At 48.3% G+C, this 26,260-nt stretch overlaps 1 protein-coding gene across 2 annotated transcripts in view; it reads right to left on the bottom strand.

Moving 5' to 3' along the window:
- Positions 1 to 5,870: 5,870 nt before the first annotated feature.
- LOC146869270 (G protein-coupled receptor 4-like) overlaps positions 5,871 to 26,260 on the bottom strand; it is a 40,280-nt gene continuing 19,890 nt past the window's right edge. Inside the window, exons 1-2 of one of the 2 annotated variants that reach the window (XM_085653642.1) lie at positions 10,476 to 10,583; positions 5,871 to 7,786 (exon numbers count right to left, since the gene is read on the bottom strand). In XM_085653642.1, the coding sequence (XP_085509768.1) occupies positions 6,630 to 7,586 (957 nt within the window). In that variant the 5' untranslated portion in view covers positions 7,587 to 7,786; positions 10,476 to 10,583 and the 3' untranslated portion in view covers positions 5,871 to 6,629. Of the gene's footprint in view, positions 7,787 to 10,475; positions 10,584 to 26,260 lie in introns of those variants that run through there. The other variant, XM_085653632.1, reaches the window with a different exon arrangement.

Genomic DNA, 26,260 nt, shown 5'->3' with positions numbered 1-26,260 from the left:
GTATTATTTTATTACATTATATATGGTAATATTTCATACCTTAAATTGCAAAATTGTCATGGCCTTGCGTATTTGCACATATACAATCCCGGTCTTAAAACTGATCGGTTTTAATCATGTAATTTTAGGGCATAGTCACGGATCGCATAATTTCTTAGAATTTACTATTTAATCACCTTACATATGATAATATTTGTGCTTAAGTTGCAAAATTGTTATGGTTTTAAATAACTGAAATAATAAACGTGAACTTGATATTGTAATTATTGCAAAATTTATTAATTAAATACAAAGTTTGCCTTTCTATGGTCCCAAATTAACAGTCTGTTTTATTTTAGTTGCTTTGCAATTTCAGGTTTTTTCAAAATTTTAAATACTTTAAAACTGTTTGTGCTGAAATATGAAACTAAATAAAAACCCTTTGCTGACTTTAGACGTTTCAATTTTCTACATTCAGATTTTGCAATTGCAGCTGTCATTTTAACATGGAGGACACTTTATGGGTTTTCTCATTGTTTTCAACTAAATACACTGTGTGAGTGGAGTTTATCTCAGTATAGAGTTTTGAGAGTACATAGGAAATGAGGGAACGAAGGAATAAGTGAGTTATGAATAGAAGTGTGGTACTAATGAGGGGTTATCACAGCAAAGGTGGGATTGAGAATCTTTTTTGGTAGGGTGGACTTTTGATTTTGTGTTCTATCTTTTTTAATCTATGTATATGATGAGTAGGAGGAATCTGATTTACTGGAATGCTGCTTTTTAAGTGAGGGGCACTGTTTTGTTACATTTGAAATTTAACTTCAGATTCCTTTTCAAGAAAAGAATACGAATTGATTCTTCATATTCTTTTCAATCTATCGGCATGTGCTTAGAGTGTTTGTTTGTTTCTTTGCTTTATAGATTCACTTGATGCTAAATGTTTTTACATTGTTTGACTGGCATTTGTGTGTAATTTTTTGCACTTGAAATTTCCATTTGTTAATGTATAAACACTTAAAGGTCTCAAATTTGGATCGGGATATCAAACAAGCAATGGAAGTGTTGGTCCAGCCTCGTATTTTATTGAAGCTGATGTTCTAGTACTGCTTTTTAGAAATGATACAGGTCTAAAAGGCACCAATCATTTCCATCAACAGCCACCAAAACCCTTCAAATGTGCCCAAACGTGGTCGTAACTGACTCTTCTCAAAAAATGTAAAGTCTAGAAGTTCATTTCAAAGTTGTAATATGTTACTTAGAGCTACTTGTTGTGTTTAGTTCTCAAATAAAATATAATTGTGTTTATTATTCCAAAATTATGGTGCAAAATGTTGAGCATCTTCCAATAAATATTTCAGAAAATATGTTTCTTAAATGCTTCAATGGCAGCTGCTTAGGCAGGTCGCTCCCCATGCCGCACAGCACCACCAGTGTGTTGCGCTCTTGAGCCCTGCTGCCGCTCTGCCGTGAGATCGAGGCCCTCCTCCACCCGCAGGCTACCACCTGCGCCTTATCCCCGGTGGCCAGTGGTAGGCCGCAGGTTTGCTTGCTTGGTTTGTTGCCCGCATTGTATTGTAATTGTGCCCGTAATATTTTGCAATTGTATTCTGTTCTTGTTTCTCGTCCCTTTATTTTCCCCATCTCTGCTGTGCCCCTCTTTTTCCCTTCTGTACCCTCTGCCGATACCGCTTTCCCGCCGCTGCGTCCCCACCCCCATTCGTCCGCTTCCACCCACCTCCCAGCTGCTCCTCCCTCCCACCTCCCCTTCTTATGGCGTCCGCTGCGCGGTGAAGGCAGCAACCCTTGACCCTGCTTAGGCAGGTCGCTCCCCATGCCGCACAGCACCACCAGTGTGTTGCGCCCTTGAGCCCTGTTGCTGCTCTGCCGCGAGATCGAGGCCCTCCTCCACCCGCAGGCTACCACCTGCGCCTCATCCCTGGTGGCCAGTGGTAGGCCGCAGGTTTGCTTGTTTGCTTGGTTTGTTGCCCGCATTGTATTGTAATTGTGCCCATATTGTTTTGCAATTGTATTCTGTACTCGTTTTTCACCCCTCTTTTTCCCTTCTGTTCCCTCTGCCAATCCCGCTTTCCCGCCGCTGCGTCCCCTGCGTCCCCGCCCCCCCGCTCCCATTAGTCCGCTCCCTCCCACCTCCCCTTCTTATGGCGGCCGTGCCGCTGGCGTGCCCCTGGTGCGCCTAAGGCAAGCCCGTCTGCGCCTGGACCGCGCCCAGCGCCAGAACCCCTGGCCCCCGCGAACACCATGACACCCGTCTCCGCTACAACTCCAGCACCCTCCACGCACTCAACACCGGCCAATCACGCACCTGCTGCCTGGCGCCCCGAAGCGCACCCAAGGACCCATCTCCTGGTGAAACTGCAGCTTCAGGAAAGGACCCAACTACCTCAGCTGCATCCTTCTCAACACCTGCTCCGCCCGCAAACACGCCATTGACCTCTGGGACCTACTCGACTCTACCTCCCCAGACGTCGCCTCCCTGATGGAGACCTGGCTGAACCCCTCATCAGCACCCGACATCGCCATAGCCATCCCAGAGGGCTACAAGATCACCCGCAGGGACTGCACCAACGGAGTAGGAGGAGGAATTGCCATCATCCACAGGAACACCCTCAGAGTCTCGACCAACACCGACGACACCCTCAGCACCGCAGAACACCTGCACTTCCAGATCCACACCGACCCCAACACCACCCTCAGAGGAACCCTTGTCTACAGACCCCCCGGACCCTGACCACAGTTCAGCGACTCCATCGCCGACTTAGTCAGCACATACGCCCTCACCTCCACAGACTACATCCTCCTTGGGGACCTGAACTTCCACCTGGAGAACAACAACGACAGCAAATCCACAACCCTGATCGACAACCTAGCCAACCTCGGACTCAGACAACTTGTCACAACACCCACCCACTCCGCCGGCCACACATTTGACCCCATCTTCTCCGCCAGCCCCCACGTCCCCTTCAACCACACCACCGAACTCCACTAGACCGACCACCACTGCATCCACTTCACCTTCAAGAAGCCCACCGCGCACCACCGCACCCAACAGATGCCTCGCCGCTGCTGGAGCAAAGTCACCGAAGACCAGATAACCACCAACCTCGCCCGGAGCCCACCCGCTGACCCCGACACCGCCGCCCGCAACCTCAGACAGTGGATCGGCGACTGCGCCAACACCCTCGCCACGTTCAATAAACCCCCCAACAATCACACCAGCAAGAAAGCCAGCTGGTACACAGTAGACCTCCAGGCCACCAAGCAAACCTGCCGAAAACTGGATAAGAACTGGCTCTGCGAACGAACACCGGACACCTACGCTGCCCACAAGAACACCACCCACAGCCACCATCACCTCATCAGATCCGCCAAAAGGGCATCCTTCAAAGACCGCCTAGACAACAACGCACACAGCAGCAAAGAGCTCTTCAACATCGTGAAGGAACTCTCCTACCCCAGCTCCAACACCAACGACATCCCACCTTCGCAAGACCTGTGTGACTCGCTGGCCACCTTCTTCCACCGCAAGATCGCAGACATCCATGACAGCTTCAATGCCACGACCGCCCCAACAACCACTAAGACCTCCGGCCTAACGACCACCACCCGCACCAACCGCATACTCATGTACCATCAAGATCATAAACACCATCCACTCCGGATCTCCGTCAGACCCATGCCCACACCACATCTTCAACAAAGCCAGCACAGCCATCGCACCCCATCTCCAGAAAGTCAACAACATCTCCATCGAGACAGCAACCTTCCCAGAGATCTGGAAGCACGCCGAGATCAATACCCTACTCAAGAAACCCAAGTCGGACCCCAAGGACCTCAAGAACTTCCGGCCCATGCCGGCGAAGGTCATCGAAAAGACCGTCAACAAACAACTGACCCGCTACCTCAATGAGAACAGCATCCTGGACCCTTCCCAGTCCGGGTTCCACAGCAACCACAGTACCGAAGCTGTCCTCATCGCCGCCACAGATGACATCAGGGCCCTGCTGGACAATGGAGAAACAGCGGGCCACATCCTCCTGGACCGGTCAGCCGCCTTCAACACGGTCTGCCACCGCACACTAAGAACACGCCTACAGGACGCCGGGGTCCAAGAGAAGGCCCTGGACTGGACCACCTCCTTCCTCTCTGGCAGAACACAGAGCGTCCGCCTCCTCTCCCTTCTGCTCCGAAGCCACTGAGATCATCTGCGGCGTACCCCAGGGCTCATCCCTCAGCCCTACGCTGTTTAACATCTACATGGCACCGCTCGCCCACGTCGCCTGACTGCACGACCTTAACATCTCCTACGCTGATGACACCCAACTGATCCTCTCCCTCACCAAAGACCCCCCACACCACCGAAACCAACCTCCACAAAGGTAGTCGCCGAATGGATGAGGAACAGCCGACTGAAGCTGAACTCTGACAAGACTGAGGTCCTCATCCTCAGATCCACCCCTTCGGCCTGGGACGACTTTTGGTGGCCGACTGCACTGGGAACTGCTCCAACACCCACCGACCACGTACGCAACCTAGGGGTCATCCTCGACTCCACCCTCACCATGACTAAGCAGGTAAATGCCGTCTCTTCCCCCTGCTTCAACACCCTCTGCATGCTCCGCAGGACCTACACCGAAATGAGAAGAACGGTCACCTAGGCCCTCATCAGCAGCAGGTTGGACTACGGAAACGCCCTCTACGCAGGAGCCACGGCCAAACTCCCGAGACGGCTTCAACGCATCCAGAACGCCTGATCCTCGACATCCCTGGCCACAGCCACATCACACCCCACCTGAGAGACCTGCACTGGCTCCCCATCAACAAGAGGATAACCTTCAAGCTCCTCACCCACGCATGCAGGGCACTCCACAACACCAGACCAGCATACCTCAGCAGACGACTCAGCTTCTACACCCCCACCCGCCAGCTCCGCCGACCTCGCCCTTACCACAGTCCCCCACATCCGAAGAACGACCTCCGGCAGCAGATCGTTCTCCCACTTCGCCGCCAAGACCTGGAACACCCTCCCCATCCACCTACGACAGACCCAAAACCTGCTGACCTTCAGAAGACTCCTCAAGACCTGGCTTTCGAGCACTAGCAGCACCCACCACCCCTCAGCGCCTTGAGACCCTCACGGGTATGTAGCACGGTTTATAAATGACATGATTGATTGATTGATTGATCGTAATCCATGAGGCAGATTTCTGGACATATACTCGGCTGTTTGCTTTGCTTTTCCTCAAAAGGTATTTTGAAGGGTTAATATTCTGTATTGAACAGCTGTGAGTATATGGAAATAATTCCTTCTGAATGTAGTGAAAGGCAATGTTAATTTAGCATAAAGACAACAATAACATTTTAAAGTGTCATAGCTTTCCTGGCTGTTAAACATACAATTGTTTTCTATAGGAAAAATTGTATTTTCACCATTGTGGTTATTAAATTATATGAAAGGATTCTATTGTTTTTCTTAAGAGTTCTCTCTACCATATTTTTATTTTTGAAGTTTTGCTAAGTTGTTTTGGCAGTTGTTCTACAAACAAGTATGTTGGCACAGCACTCTCAAAACAATACTACTGTGAGTTCTAGTTGCCCTTCTTTTTTATCATACTTATTTCTCTTTTTATTCCAGTTTTTGCCTATGTTCAGGATAGCGGTATGTTAAATTCCCGTACCTTGTGTTGTTGCTTATCCTCTTCAGTTTTGTTTGAAGTACATTTAGCATTCACACAATATTTTTGCAATGTTATCATTTTCTCACAATTATTTTTTTTGTATAAAAAAGTTAAGATTCATCTTAGTTCGACATTATATCTATGCATTTAAAATTTAATTTACACAAATATACAAATATTTAATAGCCTATTACATGTTTTCAAATATTTTCTTTGGCTTTCTTTGATATAGTGAGATACGTTACTGTCACCGGATTTCTTTACTTGGCACAACCTCATCCATTTTTCTTCCATTAGCTGTGACAACTGTTTACTCAGCTGTCTAATTGACAGTTTAGATTGTTCAACACGTCAATTAAAAATAAAATCTCACATTGTGGTTTTTATTAGTAATTTATTCTGGTCATTTGTTTAATTAAAAAGGCACATGTATTATTTCGTTGATTTTTATTCTGATCCTTTTTCAAAAAGGTTTTTCTTTTCACAATGTAATGTTAGTTACCCTTTCCGGTGATTTGTATTACAATTAAACTCTTATGTATAATTCATGTTAGATTACATTTGTGGAAAGATGTCACCTAGAATCTCTGAAACTATACCAGGGTGCTTTGTGGTACATATATACCACAACACACCCCGTTATACTGCCATGGAGAGCTACACTACTTTTACTCTAAATTGCCGAAACCGGGCCCTCAATCCAGCCCATTGCAGAGATTTAGGATTTCACTCTAAGCATTTACACAAATTCTACAATGAACAGAAGCAGAAATAATGCCTACTTTCTCTTAGGACACAAACACCCAATTCTAAATGCAAAAAACTATTCATCCTTTAACAGGTTGAAAATGACTTCAGTTCATTAGAACAGATAATAAACTACAGAAATAATAGAAAAAAGTAATAATAATAAGTGCAGTGTGTGAAGAGTCTTTGTTTTATGATAGTCCTTCACCTCTCCTTCCAATACAGAAACAGTCTGGCAGCCAGTTGAAGGGGTTTGTAAGCGTCTACAGTCGCATCTTTGCTGAGCAGGACATATACCAATGGGTTCACAATGTTCCCCAGGGTCGTCAAACCGAGGGCGATCTGGATGTACAGTAATATAGATGCCTCGAGCCTGCAGAGCTCTCCTTGGTTGTTCATATAGATGATTTCCATTAGGTGCTTGTAGAAGCTGGTGACCTGGTAGGGCCCCATGATCAAGAAAAATGTCACAACAGTTAAGATTGTCAAAACAAAGATCCTTTTTTTCTCCTCCGGCGGAAGGGACTTCACCTTTCTCAGCTTCAAAAGGATGCTACTGTAAAAAAACACCATTAGGAGTGATGGGACAACAAAAGAAAGCCATACTGTGGATAATTTAAAGATTGAATAGTTCTTTCCAGTGGGATAGCCCTCATAGCACAATGTGGAGTTCTTGTGGACAGGGTCATTCCTCAAGATAATGAACGCAAGGGCGCACACCAGAGCTACTAACACCCAGGCACAAACACTGATTTGAGCAGCTCTCAGCAGAGTGTTCCAGCTGCGGTACCTCATCACGTGGACTACACCAATGTACCTTTCCAAGGCTATGAGGCAAAGAAAGCCTTGCTTGGTATAGAGGTTGGTGACAAAGCCCAGGCCCACAGAAGCACAGGCTGCTGAGCCCAGATCCCAGACGCGACTATGTTGGAAGTAGTGAATCCAGAAGGGCAGTGTGAGGAGTTGCAGGAGTTCCGCCAGGGCCATGTTGGTCATGTATACAAAGAGCACTATTTTCCTTCGGATCCCTGAGATGAGGACCCACAACGCAAGGCAGTTGAGTGGAAGTCCGATTGCCAAAACCAAAGAGTACAGGCTGCTTAGAAAAACATCAGCAATGGCAAAATCCAAGTCACAGGAGGTCACGTTTAAAGTATTCATGCTTTAAATGTCAGCACAGATGCGATGTAGCTGGTAGTTCTGTATGGACCGATTGAAGTTCTGCAAGGCTACTTTTTAAAGTGGATGCTTTTAAGTGCAGTCTGCCAACGCAATACCGCTGGGGGTTCTTATTTCACAATCTCATGCAAGCTTTCCCTTGATGGGGTTTAATTATGAGAATTTTTCCCCAATGAAAGAATCTGCATAAAAGAAGAGAGGAAATAGGAGGAAAATTAACTGGCTTTGAAACACTTTGTTCCGATGCATTCACCATCAACCCATGTGACCATCCAAAACAAATAATGTACAGAAGTTCTCATCACCTAGAGTAAACATTTCTCATTCCCATAAGAAACATGGCCTGTAAATGAAATCAGCTTTCCACTAAGTCTCACTGAATTTGATAAAGACTATAATGATGCTTTGGCTACGAAACGTCTGGAAATGTATATTAAAGCCTTAATTTTCTGTATCCAAACTTTAATCACTCATCACTCTGCTTCTTAAACAAACCATATGCTGACCAGTGATCCTATCGCCTATTCACTCCAATAAGTACCAGTAATAGGCTGCTGGCAGGAACGATACTAACTCCAGTAAAAGCCAAAATTGATCTTTCCGATCAGCCTCATTTGATTCCGGGATTCGCAACACAGTAAATGTACAATGCACAAGATCGGTGTAGGGAATTATTTTCTCACTAGTGAAATTCCTAAGTAGTGCCACACTTGCAGGATTCAGGACTTTTGGAGTGATTTACAAACCTCTTACACTGTAGATGAGGGCTAGATAGGGTTGTCACCAATTCACTCATTTTTGCTGTGTCCATACTGCCCCTTAGCTTGCTCAGTGTGCAACAAGCATATATATACACAGGTATTAAATCCATTGGCATGAATCAATATTATAATCATATACGGATACTCTGTAATGGAGTCTTGAAAACACTGATAATATACTCCCCAATGTGGATAAACATGAAAAGTTAAGAATTACAAGTTGTCTCTTCCCAGATGCAACAGACTAGCAGAAATACCCTACAAAATGGGGTATGGTTCACTCATAGGTCTAGTGACATTACTATCAGAAGAATTCCGGAGGCACCCTTGAAGTGCTGAAAGTCATGGTACCCACCTGGGTTGCATTACATGTAGCCTTGATGGTTAGACTCCTGAATCAAAGTGATTCCTATTCCCTCAACCCGTTGCCAACATCCTTGGTTAATTATTTAGGGACCTGCGCTCTGCTCCCCTTTCCCTCACTTTCATTGAAATCCGCTGATCCTTCTTCATGATCTGAGTGACCTTGCGTTTCGGGATCCTGAGACCTGTCACTGATGGCTCAATGCGCTAAATAGTGAATTCACTATCAAGAGCGCCTCTGCCTTTGGTTTTAGGGTGGACAATTCATTAAGGGTTTACTATGTTCTATAGGGTGATACAACTCATGAGGATCATAGGTATAGCATAGCTTAGTTGCTACTAGAACAAATACTGTGAAAAATGATCCAGAAGTCTAATGCTTCCCCACATAACCTTGATTTACTCCTTGGAACCCACATCATCGTGACCTTACATCGGAATCTGCATTTGTCATTCTTAGGGTAGGTATACAGTCCTGAGGAAACCTGTTAATAATAGATTATTCTTTATATTTCTATGTGTTGTTTTTGGAACACACTAATGCAACCAGTGGAAGCTGCAGAGTAGAGGATAGCCAAGGAAGAAGGAAAGAAAGAACCATATACCAGGTTGACAAGTCATTCAAGTACAAGTTGTTGGTGGAAAACGTAGGTTTCAGGTATTTGTTATACTAAGTGATGTCTGACAATGCTAAGGGGCCGATTACGAGGGGGGCGGGGCTACCCACAGAGAATGGCAACCGCACACTGACGGTGCTACTGTGCGGGATCCGCTTAATCCTGTAATTACTATGAAACCTGGGGGCAATTTCTACCATTTGCATCCCCTTTTGGCACCGAGACGCTGTGGACAACACTTGGTTCGAGTGTCAACCCCGGAAATCCAAATATGACTGGTGGAGCCGTGAGCGAGTTTCCCAATGAGCTGCGTAGCCCGGTGGGACGACTGGGCGCGGCCTTCCTTGGCCAACCTGACTGCCACCCTGAACCGCTGCCTTTCATCAACTTGGTCTGTCAGTCCACGAGGAATGCGCAGAGATCTACCCATGCCCAACACTACCACCCATGCCATGGGAGAGCCTTGAAACGGAAAACGGAGGCCATCGGCTGGGCCCGTATTCAGCTTGGGCCTGGGCTTAACAACTATCGTGGAAGCGGAGGGCTCCCTGACACGGCACTGGGTATCGGAGCGTCGGCGCTGCTTGGAGTTTGGACAGAGGCAACCTCTGATCTGGCTAGCGCCCCCGGATTGCTTTGATTGCTGCCAGGACTGCCCTTCTCCCCGATTACACAGTGAGGACACGGAAGAGGCCTAACTAAGCCATCACTGGCACTGAACGGAGGCCGGTGGGAAAACCTCAACTGGGCCTTCGCATAAATTGGGCCGGTCTCCAGCAAATATCATGGATGTAAAGGTGAGCGGGGGGCCCTCTGGCGCGATCCTGTGACGCAGTGCGCTGATACTGCCTGTGGCTCAAGGGGGGGGTGCCCCCTTGTCTTACGGAGGCCTTCGGGTCATTCTTACTGGCCCTGCGTTTGCTTCTCTCCCTGCCTACATACCGGAACACTGGGGAAGCCTATCTGCGCCACACTCATTGAGGGGTGAGCCTTGTCTCTTACCCTTCGGCTGTGTCATTTCTTGGGGTTGAGGTTGGTTGGTGCACCCCTCCCACCATTGCCATTGCTGTATCCGGTGCCTGCAGATCCCCCTTCCAGTTTACTGAACACACACAAATAGAGGAGCTTACCTTGTGAACTGAGTGATACCGAGCCACACTGAACTGCTCCTGGGGCCTTTGCTCATGCTGCAATCGCAGTCAGGAAAACGGCAAAATATATACCTTGGCTGGGCATCTAAAAAAAGATTTCTTTACTCTTTTTAGGACTCCTAAAAATACAGTGTATACTCCATACTCTATGTTGTACAACATGGGGCCATTTCCATCTATGCAATAGTAACTGTGATATTTGTCCTGATACATTGCATTCGCTTTGATTTAAAACTTGCGGTTGAGCGAACACTTGAACACCGCAGATACGACCCCCTTTCCCCAATATCGTGTAGACTGAGGTTATCTGTCGTGGACCTCTTACTCAGTGAGCCGCTGTCCTCTATCACCAGGCCCGAAACAGTGGACCAGTAACTACGCCGATTTCTAAAGTGAACAATTTCACACAATCACAAATGTAAGTTGGTTTCTATCGATGGCGTAAATAACAAGTCAGTCACTCTACCCTGTGGCTATACCATACGTGGCTCTCCCTCTCACTTCAGCTTCACCACACGTACTGGAATGGGGCACACAAAAGGAAACATTCTGATATGCCATGAAAGGAAGTGCGAACCCAGGGAGTCTCCGACTCAGCCTCTCAATCATCCTCCATAAGCGGTGTCCCACCGACAAATTTACCAACTGTTCCTGATAAACTGGATCAAATTCTGCATGAAATAAGAGACTCACGTCAATCCATTGAACACCAAATTGGCACTCTCACCACTGGCTTCACCCTCTTGCCTGCAGATCAGAATAAACTGTCTGATATGGTTAAAGACCATGCACAAATACTACTAGAAATAGTACCACAACATAAAGACCATGCGTATCAAATATTGCAAATGCAAAAACAACTGGCCACCCTTCTCGATAGAGCCGATGATGCAGAAGGTACAGCCAGACGTAATAATGTTCGCATCATTGGAATGCCAGAGGGTTCTGAGGGCACCAACGTAACCCAATTTGTGGAAAAATGGCTGAAGAGCACATAGCCCCAGAAGGCCACTCTGCCTTTTTCTGTGTGGAAAGAGCACACCGGATCCCGACGGGCAGACCGACAGCAGGAATGCTGCCCAGACCACTAATAGCCCGTATCCTGAACCTTACAGACCGTGGTTTTCTGCTGCAAAAGGCTAGAGAAAATGCTCCAATACAATACGAGGACACTCTAATCTCTCTCTACCCAGACTATACTGTACAAGTGCAACGCCAAAGGGCATCCTACCAGCCACTTAAGCGGAAACTCCAGGCTCTCAATTTGAAATATGCCCTATTGTTTGCAGCATGACTAAAAATTATATACAATCAAAATCCCACTTTTTTTAATGCCCTGAGACAGCAAATGACTGGCTGAAGTCCACTTTTCCCTCCCAGACTCTGGACAATATTGATCTGCAACTACGACATGTCCCAACAGGGACAAATGAACCTGGACCCCGACGCAACAGATCAACACGAAAACTCCCCACCAAGAAACCATCACCGGAACGGGCCCTACTAGAACAGGAATTAGCATTGGCGGCCGCCGCCTCAATGCGCAACCCTACCAAGATAACATCTCTGGAACAGTCAGATGATAATCTGGTGCCTTCTGACTCATAGTAATGATGTTCCTTTCCCCTCCATTACCCCGCAGATTGTAAAAGACTTGGGGGCATATTCAAGGAGTTATTGCAGCGTTATCGGCACTTTATCCCAGCCGACGCAGTGCGCTGATACTGCCTGTGGCTCAAGGGGGGGGTGCCCCCTTGTCTTACGGAGGCCTTCGGGTCATTCTTACTGGCCCTGCGTTTGCTTCTCTCCCTGCCTACATACCGGAACACTGGGGAAGCCTATCTGCGCCACACTCATTGAGGGGTGAGCCTTGTCTCTTACCCTTCGGCTGTGTCATTTCTTGGGGTTGAGGTTGGTTGGTGCACCCCTCCCACCATTGCCATTGCTGTATCCGGTGCCTGCAGATCCCCCTTCCAGTTTACTGAACACACACAAATAGAGGAGCTTACCTTGTGAACTGAGTGATACCGAGCCACACTGAACTGCTCCTGGGGCCTTTGCTCATGCTGCAATCGCAGTCAGGAAAACGGCAAAATAGATACCTTGGCTGGGCATCTAAAAAAAGATTTCTTTACTCTTTTTAGGACTCCTAAAAATACAGTGTATACTCCATACTCTATGTTGTACAACATGGGGCCATTTCCATCTATGCAATAGTAACTGTGATATTTGTCCTGATACATTGCATTCGCTTTGATTTAAAACTTGCGGTTGAGCGAATACTTGAACACCGCAGATACAACCCCCTTTCCCCAATATCGTGTAGACTGAGGTTATCTGTCGTGGACCTCTTACTCAGTGAGCCGCTGTCCTCTATCACCAGGCCCCGAAACAGTGGACCAGTAACTACGCCGATTTCTAAAGTGAACAATTTCACACAATCACAAATGTAAGTTGGTTTCTATCGATGGCGTAAATAACAAGTCAGTCACTCTACCCTGTGGCTATACCATACGTGGCTCTCCCTCTCACTTCAGCTTCACCACACGTACTGGAATGGGGCACACAAAAGGAAACATTCTGATATGCCATGAAAGGAAGTGCGAACCCAGGGAGTCTCCGACTCAGCCTCTCAATCATCCTCCATAAGCGGTGTCCCACCGACAAATTTACCAACTGTTCCTGATAAACTGGATCAAATTCTGCATGAAATAAGAGACTCACGTCAATCCATTGAACACCAAATTGGCACTCTCACCACTGGCTTCACCCTCTTGCCTGCAGATCAGAATAAACTGTCTGATATGGTTAAAGACCATGCACAAATACTACTAGAAATAGTACCACAACATAAAGACCATGCGTATCAAATATTGCAAATGCAAAAACAACTGGCCACCCTTCTCGATAGAGCCGATGATGCAGAAGGTACAGCCAGACGTAATAATGTTCGCATCATTGGAATGCCAGAGGGTTCTGAGGGCACCAACGTAACCCAATTTGTGGAAAAATGGCTGAAGAGCACATAGCCCCAGAAGGCCACTCTGCCTTTTTCTGTGTGGAAAGAGCACACCGGATCCCGACGGGCAGACCGACAGCAGGAATGCTGCCCAGACCACTAATAGCCTGTATCCTGAACCTTACAGACCGTGGTTTTCTGCTGCAAAAGGCTAGAGAAAATGCTCCAATACAATACGAGGACACTCTAATCTCTCTCTACCCAGACTATACTGTACAAGTGCAACGCCAAAGGGCATCCTACCAGCCACTTAAGCGGAAACTCCAGGCTCTCAATTTGAAATATGCCCTATTGTTTGCAGCATGACTAAAAATTATATACAATCAAAATCCCACTTTTTTTAATGCCCTGAGACAGCAAATGACTGGCTGAAGTCCACTTTTCCCTCCCAGACTCTGGACAATATTGATCTGCAACTACGACATGTCCCAACAGGGACAAATGAACCTGGACCCCGACGCAACAGATCAACACGAAAACTCCCCACCAAGAAACCATCACCGGAACGGGCCCTACTAGAACAGGAATTAGCATTGGCGGCCGCCGCCTCAATGCGCAACCCTACCAAGATAACATCTCTGGAACAGTCAGATGATAATCTGGTGCCTTCTGACTCATAGTAATGATGTTCCTTTCCCCTCCATTACCCCGCAGATTGTAAAAGACTTGGGGGCATATTCAAGGAGTTATTGCAGCGTTATCGGCACTTTATCCCAGCTAAAGTCGCGATAAATTTATCACCCCATTCACAAGCTGGTGGTAACAGCCCATATCACCAGTTTACCTGCGATAGCATCCGCAAAAAACATCGCCACAGATGACCCCGGCAACTATCGCTAATGAGATGCAGAGTATGCGTTCCCGAGCAAAAAGCTGCGACACCACCACAACTCAACATTCTCAACAACCAGCCGGATCGGCAATAAGACCACAAAACAGGCAATAAGGCATTTTAGCAGCAGGAAACTAACACCTACTCTGACCTGGTGCAAAGTCGGACGACAACCTGCACCAGAAAAGGGAGCCCAGGACAGAGCCACACCTGAAGACCAACAGATGCTATGGAGCCAACGATAATGCAGCTTGGACACCCTAGAGTGCCACAACAGCCACCGTCACCACCCCCAGGACCGCCACCCCCCCCAAACTCCACCCCCCCCCCCAGACCACCACAGAGGCAGCGGAGACAGACAGCGGACCTTCAGGAAACGCACCAGCCTCACTGACCTAACACCAGACAATGTCATCGCCCACTACTGGCTCAAAAGGACAACCATCCTCCGCATCATGACCATCATTGCCCACAGGCTAACAGTACCAACACAGTGGACAACCAACATCCCACCGCAGACATAGCTGCTGGCTGTTCTACACCTATTGGCCTCTGGTACCTCCCAACCAACAACCGCCAGAGTCGGAGGAGTCTCACAGTCAGCCCTATCCAAGTTCCTCACACCTGTCCTGGATGCCATCATCAGCTTGGTACCCCAGTACCTATACGTCCCCCACACTGTGCAGGAACAGCTGGAGACCAAGCAAGGCTTCTACGCCACAGCTGTATTCCCGCACGTGTTGGGGCAATCGATTGCACACATGTCCTACTTGTGCCCCCTGCCGACACTGCACACAATTACCGCAACAGAAAGCACCCGCATTCCATCAAAAGTGCAGGCAATAGTGGACCACCGGGGAATCTTCACCAATGTCGTCGCCAACTACCCAGGCAGTGTGCATGATTCATACATCTTTCAACAGTCCATTATCAACCGGTGCTTCTAGGATGAAACCTACGGAAATGCCCTGCTCGTTGGTAAGTACCAACTGAACACACCACACCCCCAACTCCACAATCATGCAACTTACAACTCTGGCACTGCACACGTCACAGACTCACATACAACATGCCAAGCAACATGCCCATCTACCAGACACGACAGCACAACTTACTGTGGCAAACTGGGCTAGCCATGTACATGAACCAACAGCATGGCACCTCAGCCACACAATAGTGGAATGGGGGGAGAGGTGGGAACCAGGCATGTGCAAAGGAGGCAAGTGACCCATGAATGAGAATGTACACAAGTGTGGCGGAGATGTGATGGACAGACTGCAGTATGCATACCACAGACATATCCATGTCTACATGCACTGCTGGTGTTTGGAGTGTAGTGGACAGTGGACACAACCATGTCACCCCAGCCAGTGGGGAAGATTGCGGAAATGTAGCTTGTGACGCCCCCCCCCCTGAAAGCGAGTGTGGAGTTAGATGGCCCGGCGCCTGCCAGGCCAGCGTAGGAGTGTGAATAAAAAGCACGTAGCTCTGGGAGTGGTTCTCTTCCGGAATGCCCAATGTGTCTGCCAGGGTGGCGCCTCCCACCCTGCCATGAGGCCGACGCCGTGAGCGGTGTTGCCTGCGATCCTGTGCACCTGCTGCACCCCGGGCAGCTGGTCCCCTAACCTGTCTTGCCCGCCCCTGCGCACGCAGGCCTCACTGCTCACCTGCCGACACTGGCGTGTGTCAAAGAGGGCCCACCACGTGCTGGCGCCAGCTCTGAGCCCGAGGCCCGCTACCTTGGCAGCCTCCTCAGACCATCACGGCCTCTGAGACACAGGCCCGCAGTACTCCTTTCTCGTTGACGTACTCCACCGGCCTACACTGCGGTCAAGCAGGTCACACATTTGGAACGGAGTCTTGATTATGCAATGGCAGAGCACACACTATGGCTGAGTTTATATCACTATACTCCCTTCGATGTGGTGCCACCAAGTCTGTGCATAGCATTCCAACCATACGTGTCTGTGGTCCCTCGCTGACTACCGCCTTTGGCCCCCACTGCGGGCCAGTAGGTCACACATTTGGAACGGAGTCTTGATTTCTCAATGGCAAAGTCCATATCATTGTACGCCAGGAGAGGAGTAAGACGAAGACGGGGTTCAGTCCAGAGCAAAAAAGGATCATCGTTACGAAGGTGTCCGAACACTACCAGAAACTGCTCTGGTGTCACTGATTCGGTTTCACGCGAGCCAACGACACGTGGCTGTGGGCCCCTGTTGACCGCTGCCTCGGGCCTACACTGCGGTTGAGTAGCTCACACATTTGGAACTCAGTCTTGATTTATTTATGGCAGATTTTATATCATTGTACAGGCCTCATGGCAGACTGTATCCCCTTTCAGCTCCGGTGCCACTAAGTCTGTTCCCCGACATCCATGGACACTTTCTGGTTGAACTTTGGAGGTAACTGGTCTATGGACTGGGGGTTGTCTTCATCATCATGTTGGTGATACTGACTTTGTGGCAAAAACGAGGCTGTAGCATGCCACTCCTCCATTTGCCACTTCCGGCAGGCTTTTGCACTCTGCATCATACCCCGGAGGATACCTTCCACTGTCCCCCTCAACCCTCCTCTACATTTACCTTTGACATCAACGAGGACCCCGCTCAGCTCGCGTGGCCCTACCTCAGTGCACCGCAAGTCACCGTGGCGGTGTGCCTGTGCCGGCCGCAGTGCATCCAGGGCCATAAACTCTGTACAGCTCAAGTCATGGACCCTGTCTGATAGAATATTGGATGGCCTCTGGGTCGATGGACTGGGGTCATCAAGGCCATGTGTCTGTGACCCTGTGCTGTCCGCTGCCTCCGGACTCAACTGCGCTCCACCTGGGCTCCCACATCAAATCTAGTCCTGACCTGCTCGGACGTTGCATCGCACCAGGATGCACATGCCACCACCGCCAGGACCAACTCCAAACAGGTGGCAGAGTCAGAAGTGTCTTACTGCCAAACTATCAGAGTCACTCACACTGGTCATGGGTGCCATCATCAGCTTGATAGCCTGCTCAGCTCTTCAGGTGCCACTAACTCGGTGCACCACAACTCATGGACCATTCTGGTTGACTATTGTGTGAACACTGTACTTTCTCCGGCTACCACCATGATGCTTCACAGTTGTTTCTGTTATGCTGGTGTTTTCTGTTTCCGCTTTAATTGTGATCACTGGTCAAGTTGTTGCCAGCACCAACGACTCCATGAGGGCTGACTTACACTCACCCCATACACATCCAGCACAGGCGTCACTGTACATATGACCCTTGCAATAAAGGTGTCGAGCGCACGTGCCCGTAGCCAGTTCAACAAACTATCTGAGTGTGTCCGTGTGCTCATGATGTATGCATTAGGGCCCCGGGTCCTACAACATTACATTGTGCCATGTACAGCGGATGCAGCCATGTCACCGCAGGCAGCAGGTGAGACCTTGCACATGTAGCTTTGTTGTCCCCCACTCAATACGCAAGAGGAGTGAACTGGGCCGGCGTGTGCCAGTCCAGCGTGGGGGTGTGGATGATTATCTCGTGGCTCTGGGTGTGGTTCAGTACTGGAAATGCGCAAAGGCATGTGTCTGTCGCAGTGTGGGTCTCCATTGGGGAGTGTAAGTTGTCCCTGATGGGACTCAGACACCCACGTATGTGGTCTAGTTCTGCTTCCATGAGGTCGAGCCCCACTCGCACCTGTTTGGCTACCCCCTTCTGGCAGTCTGACACATGCCCTTGGAATGCGATGTATGCTTCGGTGGGCTGCTGGGAGCCAGCTGTGGTGGTAGGTGTGTCCAGCTGTGTGGTCTGTGCAGGGGGTGCCGTATCCTCGATGCAGGTGGGCTGCCCTGCTCCTGGAGGTCGATTGCCTGAGATGTCCATGAACTGTTGTAGGGCGTCGGTGTCGAAAATGTGGCGGTCCTCTTCAGCATCACTGTAGAGTTGTCTGGTCTGCTCTGCTGGAGGTGTTTGTCCCTCTGCAATGTGAAGGGGAGATGCTGGTTGACTGTGTTCCATGTATGTTGACGCATTGTACAGGTTTACATACAGACTGCACAACAATGTACATTGTGACTGTTTGGAGCTGACTATTTCATGCTGGACAGTGGACATTTGAACTACATCAGGGATGTGAGGTTGTACACGTACACTCATCTCACAGTTTCCTGCTATGCCAGATGTGATGGACCAGTTTCTACGCACAAGCGGAACCAATTGTGTCCTCTGTTCTGCAGTGTAAGTGTTGCACTGTGTACCACATTGTCGTCACTGTGAATGGGCTGTTATTGCTATGTGTGTGTGATGCATTGTGGGAGAGTTGCCCCTGCAGCTGGGATTTTGCTGCCCCTTATCCCTTGGAGCCGGTGTGCCTTTGACTTTTGTGCTTTTAAGGTGCTGTGATGTTGGTGACTTGGGTCACTTGTGTTCTTGGACGGTTTGGTTCTCTTGTGCATTGTTTACAGAAATATTGTTGACGTCAGTGGTTGTTTGTGCACGTGGATGTGTCAGAGAGTGACCTGACCTTTACGGATGTAGTCTACACTCAGCCACCTCAGTCTTGTGGCGTGCACAATGTCATGGTGATTGTACTCCAGCCATGCTGATCATCATGTAGTGTTACTTGCATTGTCAGTGTGGGTCACAAATGCGCATCTTTGCTGTGTTTCACGCAGGTGCATGTGTGTGTTGTGGAATTGGTGATGTGTGGGGTGGGACACTTTTGGGCACATGGTGGACGGGAGCCTACTTGATATTTGTATGTGTGCTGCAGTGTGCCACGGGGATCAGGGACATGATCCAGGGTCATTGTGGGTGTGCTACACATTGCTGTGCATGGGTGCCATTGTGCCCGTCTCCCCTGGTCGGTACTCACCCTATTGATGTTGTCTCAGGTCATGTCGAGCGGTGTCCGGACTCCCTACTCCTTGCACCGTCTCCACACTGATGACTGTGCCCGCCATTTGCTCCGGGTCCTCCTGTGGCGCAGGACTCCCACCTTCAGTCGCCGTTGCTGCCTTCCTGTTGGCAGCAGATTTCTGCTTGGTTTGGATTTTCACATCATGCCAGCACATCTTGACCTCCTCAACACTCCGACTGCATAAACGATGGAATGCCATTTTTCCGTCTGTGTTGCCAATAACACGGTGGAGGTGACGGACAGTTGTCGTTAGTGTTTTGTCACCTCCGTGACGACGATCCGGCTGTCATGCAGACTGTACCCAGTCTTCCTTTTCCTCTTCTCCTTGGCCTGCCCTGACCCCGAGGTTCCTTGCTGGTGGTCTGTGGGGCTCGTGGGATTTGCGTTGACCTGGGCACTCGGTCCGGGTGCATCCATGGTGCTACACAGTTTATTTTTTTGGCCTTTTGTTCTGCTTTTATAGTGCATTTTCCAGCATTACGCGTGGGAATTGCAGGCCTGTCGCTGGTTATCAATGATTTTTGTATCACGGTTGGCCTCATCGCAACTTTGTTTGCGTTTCGCATTTTTGCGGCATTGCAGTCATTTGGCGCGTTATCGTGGGACTATCTCATGGTGCCACGGGGTGAGAATACTCCGTTAACATGGCGTTGTTTTCCCGCGATAGACTGCAATGTGCAAAGCTGCGTTAAGCAAATTTTGCGGTGATTATCACATGGTCTTGAGAATATGCCCCATATTTGGTTAACAACAATGGAACGTCATACAACGACTGTTATAATTAAGGACCTGACCCAACATGCCAGAGGTAAGTAAGATACTATAAATGTATTACTATTTAGTTTTTTTCTCCCCAGATTTCTGCTAAATTTTTTATCATGTTATAGGGTCCCGCCATGAGTACAGCTCGGTTTGGAACTGCAAAATCATGTACGGCATAGGACCCACACCCCCTGCAGTTATTGCATTGCAGTTTCTTGAAGATTCATGGGTTCCTGGCTCACCCTATCTCATACATTGTAATATATTCCTTGTGCCTCCCCAGGGTATTTTCTTATAACTGTCTGATATTGAATGGCTGTGTTGGGTAAATACAAACTGCTAACGTGGAATGTACGGGGAATGGGATCAGTCTACAAACGTCATAGAATTTACACCCAACTAAATAGACGAATAATGCAAATAGCCCTTATTCAAGAAACACATCTAACCAATTCAGAAGTGACCAAAATGCGTAAAAAATGGAAAGCCCAAATATTTAATACATCCTATTCTGCCTTTGCAAGAGGGTCACTCATTTGGATCAGACATCGGGTACCATTTGTTCTTGTGGAACAGTGTATAGACACGGTGTGAGAAGTTGGCCTGGTATATGATGCTCACTAGTTAAAGTGATCACCTTGTACCATGCCAAGCAACCCTTATGGTGTGGTTGTAAGTCAACCTTTTCGGACCAGCTGCCCTAGTGGTAGCGTAGGCTAAGCAGTCTTTGAGGCTAAACTCGTGAAGCGTGTTAAGCCAGCTGTTTTACCAAATGCAACCCCCTTTTATACCAATGAAAGGACACCACACAGATATATATTCAAAATATATATGTATTTATTTCTCAAAGTAACCCCTAGTCTCTTTATGAGCACAGGAGCACAAATCGTCAAACAAGATTATTACAGAATACACAGAAGTTGCACGTTATATGGATAGGCCCTGGTGGCCACTCAAACCATATACTAAAATAGTGGTATAAGTACCACGAACAGAAAAGGGAAAAGGCCTAGGGCCTCTAGAATCGCTGGGCCTACAAGGAGCTAACGTCAGTTAGTGACCAGGAGGTCCACGGGTGGCGTGTGCAGAGCAAATAGTCACACGCGTGCTCCCATAGGTTTCAATGGGTGCGTAAAAAGTACAAAGTTACTGCAAAAGGAATCTTCCGGATGACCTAGGAACTTAAGATTTGGAACACAGGCACTAGAGATGTATTACTACACTTGGGCACAGGTGTGCCAGCTTTACCTCACCCACAGGAAGCGGGTGCATAGGCCTCGAAGTGCGTCGGGTTTCTTCTATCTGTTCCGTGGAGCTTGAAGACAAAGATGCTGCAGGCGGTCGGTCCGGGAGAGATGCAGTGGATCCAAGAGTGGATCGGAGATGTTGAAGACCTGTAAGCAGAGGGGACAGTGTTCACAGTCACTAGCCAGTGACCAGCGTGGCACCAGGTGGGTACCAGGCGATGTCGGGTGCAAACAGGTGATGAGGGGTAGCTTGTCTCCGCAGCCACGTGGTCCCTGAAGGTCGACGACGTCCAGGAGTCGGCACACGAGCGGTCCCACGCAGGCTCTCGCTGTCGGCGGTGTCGGCGACTTGATCGAAGCAAACAAGCCTTGGCAAAAGCAATTGCAGGAGGATTCGGAAATCAGCTGTTGGTTCTGACCAGCAAGGTCAGAGGGATTGCTCCTTTGGAGGGGAGCAAGGGCCAGTCTGGAGCAACCAGACCAGCGGTGTTTGTCGTAGATTTCGTCGCCAAGATGGCCACTAGCCAGCGGGCCAGCAACCGGTTAGGCGCGTCGAGTGGCAAAAATGCAGAAGGGCCCCACGCAGATCGTGGAGATGCTGGAGGGCTCACCTTTGGTGCAGATGCTGCTCGAGGGTTGGGCTTCTCAGGACCCAAAGCACAACTTGGAGGGAGCCTCGGTTGTTGCACTGGTCAGCTTGTCGTAGTCGTTCCAAGATGGCTGGCTCCACGTGTCTCGGTGCCTCCACGGGTCTCCTCTTTTCAGGGACTGTGGATCGGGCGGAGAGAGGTCTGGAGGTCCAGGTCTTGTCAGTCTCTGGGCTCGGGCTCCGGCGGGAGGCGGCGGCAAAGCAGACGGTGATTCGCTGGATGGTGCTTGCGTTAGCAAGGTGGTCACTCCCTGACCACAGGGGAGATTTTCTTCAGTCTTCTGTGCAGCAGAATGTCGAAGTTCCCGTCTTCTTCTTAGTTTCAAGTTGATTCCAGGATGTCTGAAGTCTTAGGACACAGCTCCTACCTTTATTCGGATTCTAGGGGCCGGACTACCTGCTAGGTCCCTCCCTATGGGTGGGACCAGGAAGGGGGGTGGTTACACCCCCAATCCTTTGTCCAGCTCGCCCCAGGCCCGGGACTGGTGTGCCCCAGGACCGGTTTGAACTGGCATATGCACCGAGGCTCCTTGTGAGCCACAGGCATGTCTGGTTTCTTTCAAGCCCTACCTGACCAATACACAAAATCCTGTCTGGGGTGGTGCACGCACCTCCCCTGGCAGGAAACCCTTTGTCCACACCTCCCAAGCTGGAAGGACTCCCAGCAGCAGGAGGGCAGACTTGTGTCTGTGGTGGCAGCATCCATTTTGTGGAGCTGAGGCTATGTCTGATTTTACCCGGGTTTCAGGTACTGTACATGTCGTGTCCCTCTAGAAGGGTGGAATGCTAACCCCGTCGCCAGAATTGGCGAGGGGTTAGTATTCCAATTCGTATGACACCTTACTCGACATGTTTTGATAAAGCCAAACCAAAGATAGCATTTAACCGCGAGGTTCATAATGCACTTAAGAGTATATGGTATGACGATATCTGGAAACAGTAGAAGGAAGTTGTTCCGACCACTGCAGACAGGCTCAGCTCATGCCAGAGCACCATCTCACATGGAACCAAGCACTCTGCCTTCAGGATTGTTAAGGCCTGCCATAGGAGTGACTTATAGGTTACCAGGTGTCCCATTTAAGTTTAGGTATAGGTATACTACACCTAAGTAAGAGGTGATTACACCAACTTACCCCAGCTGAGTGATCAGCCAGTTGTGTCAGATTGTTAGGCCAAGCCTGGGGTGGCATAATACATGCTTCAGCCCCTGGCAGGCCTTGGATACACCAATGCCCTGGGTACCTAGTGTACACTGGTACAGGGGCTGACAGGGTGATCCAACCAATTGGGTATGTACCTAGGGTACATGGAGTCCATTTTACAGAGAGAGCAGATAGCCTGAGAGCCTGAATGGCAGGATCTCAGGCCAACTAAGTCGAAAAACCAGCTAGACACTAGGCAAAAATTTGGGGGTAACCATAGTCAGATATCCACCTTCCTACACACGGCAAGGCGTTATGCATTGCTACAGGGCAGACTAGATGGCATTCCGATAGCTCTTGGTAGTGTATATGCACCAAATTATGAACAAAATGCCTGCCTCACTACCCTAACCACAGTCTTAGCCAATTGGGGCGTATATCAATGGGTCCTTGGTGGGGATTAGAACTATTTTAGATGTCCACTTAGATCGCTCTCACCCCCACCCCCAGTTCGGGGAGTTGTGTCTACTAAAAAACGCAGAGTTTCTACAGGCTTGGGCTGCGGGCTGAACACTACAATATGCGTGGCACCTGCAACATCCTACTAGTCGAGAATATTCATTCTATCTCCCCACCCCGCATCAATTGCACACTAGACTAGACACAATATTTTGCTCCATGTCTTTGGTATCCCGGATTTCCGAATCCACATGTCTTGGAAAACACTCTCCGATCACAATCCGCTTGAACTAACTCTTGAATGGGGGAGGGTGCCCGCCCAAATCCTGACATGGAGGTTATGGCCTCAAACCCTAGAAGACACGGTTTTCCGGGATAAAATAGGCACTGCCATTACTAATTATTTTACAGAAAACAATAATTCTGCATCATCCCACTTGGTGGAGTGGGATGCTTTTAAACAGTGATCAGGGGCACGGCAATAGGGGCAACTGTAGGAGCCCGGCAGGAAACACACAAAAACCTTACCATAGTAGAGGACACCCTTAATAATTTAGAGAACAACGCTATTACTGACCCGAGTAAACAAGTACAGCTACAAGAAGCCAGAATCAAACACGCTGAACTTCTTGAGCAACTTCGCCTTATAGATTATAGTTCATACACTCAATACAGTCATAAGGAAGCAGATAAATCAGGTACCCTTTTAGCACGTCTCAAACGCAATGCCCCCCCCCCCCCAGTCCCAATACCGGAAATAATTCTCCCAGATGGTACTGTTGTGCTTACTCAAGCAGAGATCACTCTTGCATTCTGCACCTATTACAAACCACTATACAGAGCCCCAGCTATTACATCACATGAATACATAGCAGCCTTTTTGGACGCTCTCACGTACCCGAAACGGACAACTGACGCTCAATCAGAATTAGAAGCCCCTATAACTAAAACTGACGTAAAAGAAGCCATTAAAGACCTTCCAAATAATAAGACAACGGGTCTGGATAGGCACCCAACTGAATTGTATTCAGCATATGCTGATAAACTGGCCCCATGCCTAGAGAACCTATATAAGACAGCTTACGAGAGGCGCACTCTTCCATTCACCACTATGCAAGCACTAGTTACTTCTCTCCCAAAACCAAATAGAGACCCCTGTGATATGTCGGGTTACCGGCCCCTTTCATTATTATCCACCGAGTATAAAATACTCGGTAAAATATTAGCCAAGCGGCTCCTTCCCGATCTCCCAAAACTAATCCACATTGATCAATGTGGATTTGTGCCTGGCCGCAGTACCTCCCTAAATATTAGACATTTCCATTATATAATGGAAACTGCATGGGACTTCTCCTGTAAAACCGGGTGCATCTCCCTTGACCTGCAACAAGCATTCAATACACGTAATTGGACATGTATGCTGGCAGCTATGGAAAGATGTGGCATCCCAAGAGGTTATTTACAATGGGTTGAATTACTATATACCGCCTCCACAGCGCGGGCCTTTCTGGCTCTCATATATCCCACCCATATTCAGTAGCAAGGGGAACTAGGCTAGGATGCCCCTTGTCACCACTGTTATTTGTCCTGACTCTAGAACCCCTGCTCATTAAGCAAAGAGGCCACAAATATGGGGATTATAATAAGAAATTCCATACATATAGTGTCTGCCTATGCCGACAACCTTATACTTCTCTTAAAAGATCTTACTACAGATTTAGAACCTATCCCATCTATATTCCAACAATTTGAACTGGGGTCAGGGTTAGCAGTCAACACAAAAAAATCAGATGCTTTCTATATGAGACAAAGAAATTCTAGACCCCATTAAATTTGGCAATTTTACTCTATCGACAGCTCCACAAACTTTTAAGTATTTGGGCATACAAATATTTAGATCTTCCCAAGACCTAATAGATGGAAATCTGTTGAAAACGATAGGATCCTTGCGGATGCGGATCTCTTTTTGGACCTAGTTACCTTTGTCCGTGATGGGCAGAGTGACCGTTTCCAAAATGGGAATGCTCCCTCGACATTTATATTTTTTGACTAATCTACCGATAATAACCCCAGTCAAAATCTTTTGTATTCTGGATACCCTCCTATCGGAACTTATTTGGGGTACGGGTCGTAGGAGGTGGAGTCTGGATAAACTGCAGTAGTGCCCTGAAGGAGGTGTAGGCACTCCGGACTTTCAGGCATATTGTATGTCTAGTCAACTACAATGGCTATCATACTGGCTAGCCGGGCGACATATACACAAAATTGGTTTAACACCACAGCTTCTTAATCAGGGTACTCTTCATGCGTTATTGCTGCCAAACGCTAAGATACCGCCCACAGTTTCCCCCCTGCTGAAAACAGCCCTATCATACTGAAGACAGTCACTCCAATACACTAAAAGAGTCTCCCCATGCTCTCCCAAAATCCCCCTGCTTGGGATACCTACCGCCACTGGAGTCATTTCGAAACGTGCTGCGTCCCAATGGACACAAGAAGGAGTGATGACGATTGGAACACTGTTTATAGAAGGTACAATAGCAGACCACGATAATTTTGTCGTAAATAAAGTATTACGCACTCAGAATTTCTATATGTATCAATATGATCATGCATAAAGCAAGAGGCTGAGTCTGTGGTATCAGGTTCAAAAGGGCTTTATTCAAATAACTCTAGTTAAAGGGAGAATAGTTCCATCACCACAAGGGATCAGGACGGATCTGGGATTTCTCAATAATTTTCCTGAAATATTCTCA

This window comes from Triturus cristatus, chromosome 1_1, assembly GCF_964204655.1.
Source record: "Triturus cristatus chromosome 1_1, aTriCri1.1, whole genome shotgun sequence".
Taxonomy (NCBI): domain Eukaryota; kingdom Metazoa; phylum Chordata; class Amphibia; order Caudata; family Salamandridae; genus Triturus; species Triturus cristatus.
The sequence above is the reverse complement of the archived record's forward strand: the minus strand, read 5'-3'. Positions and strand labels throughout refer to the sequence as shown.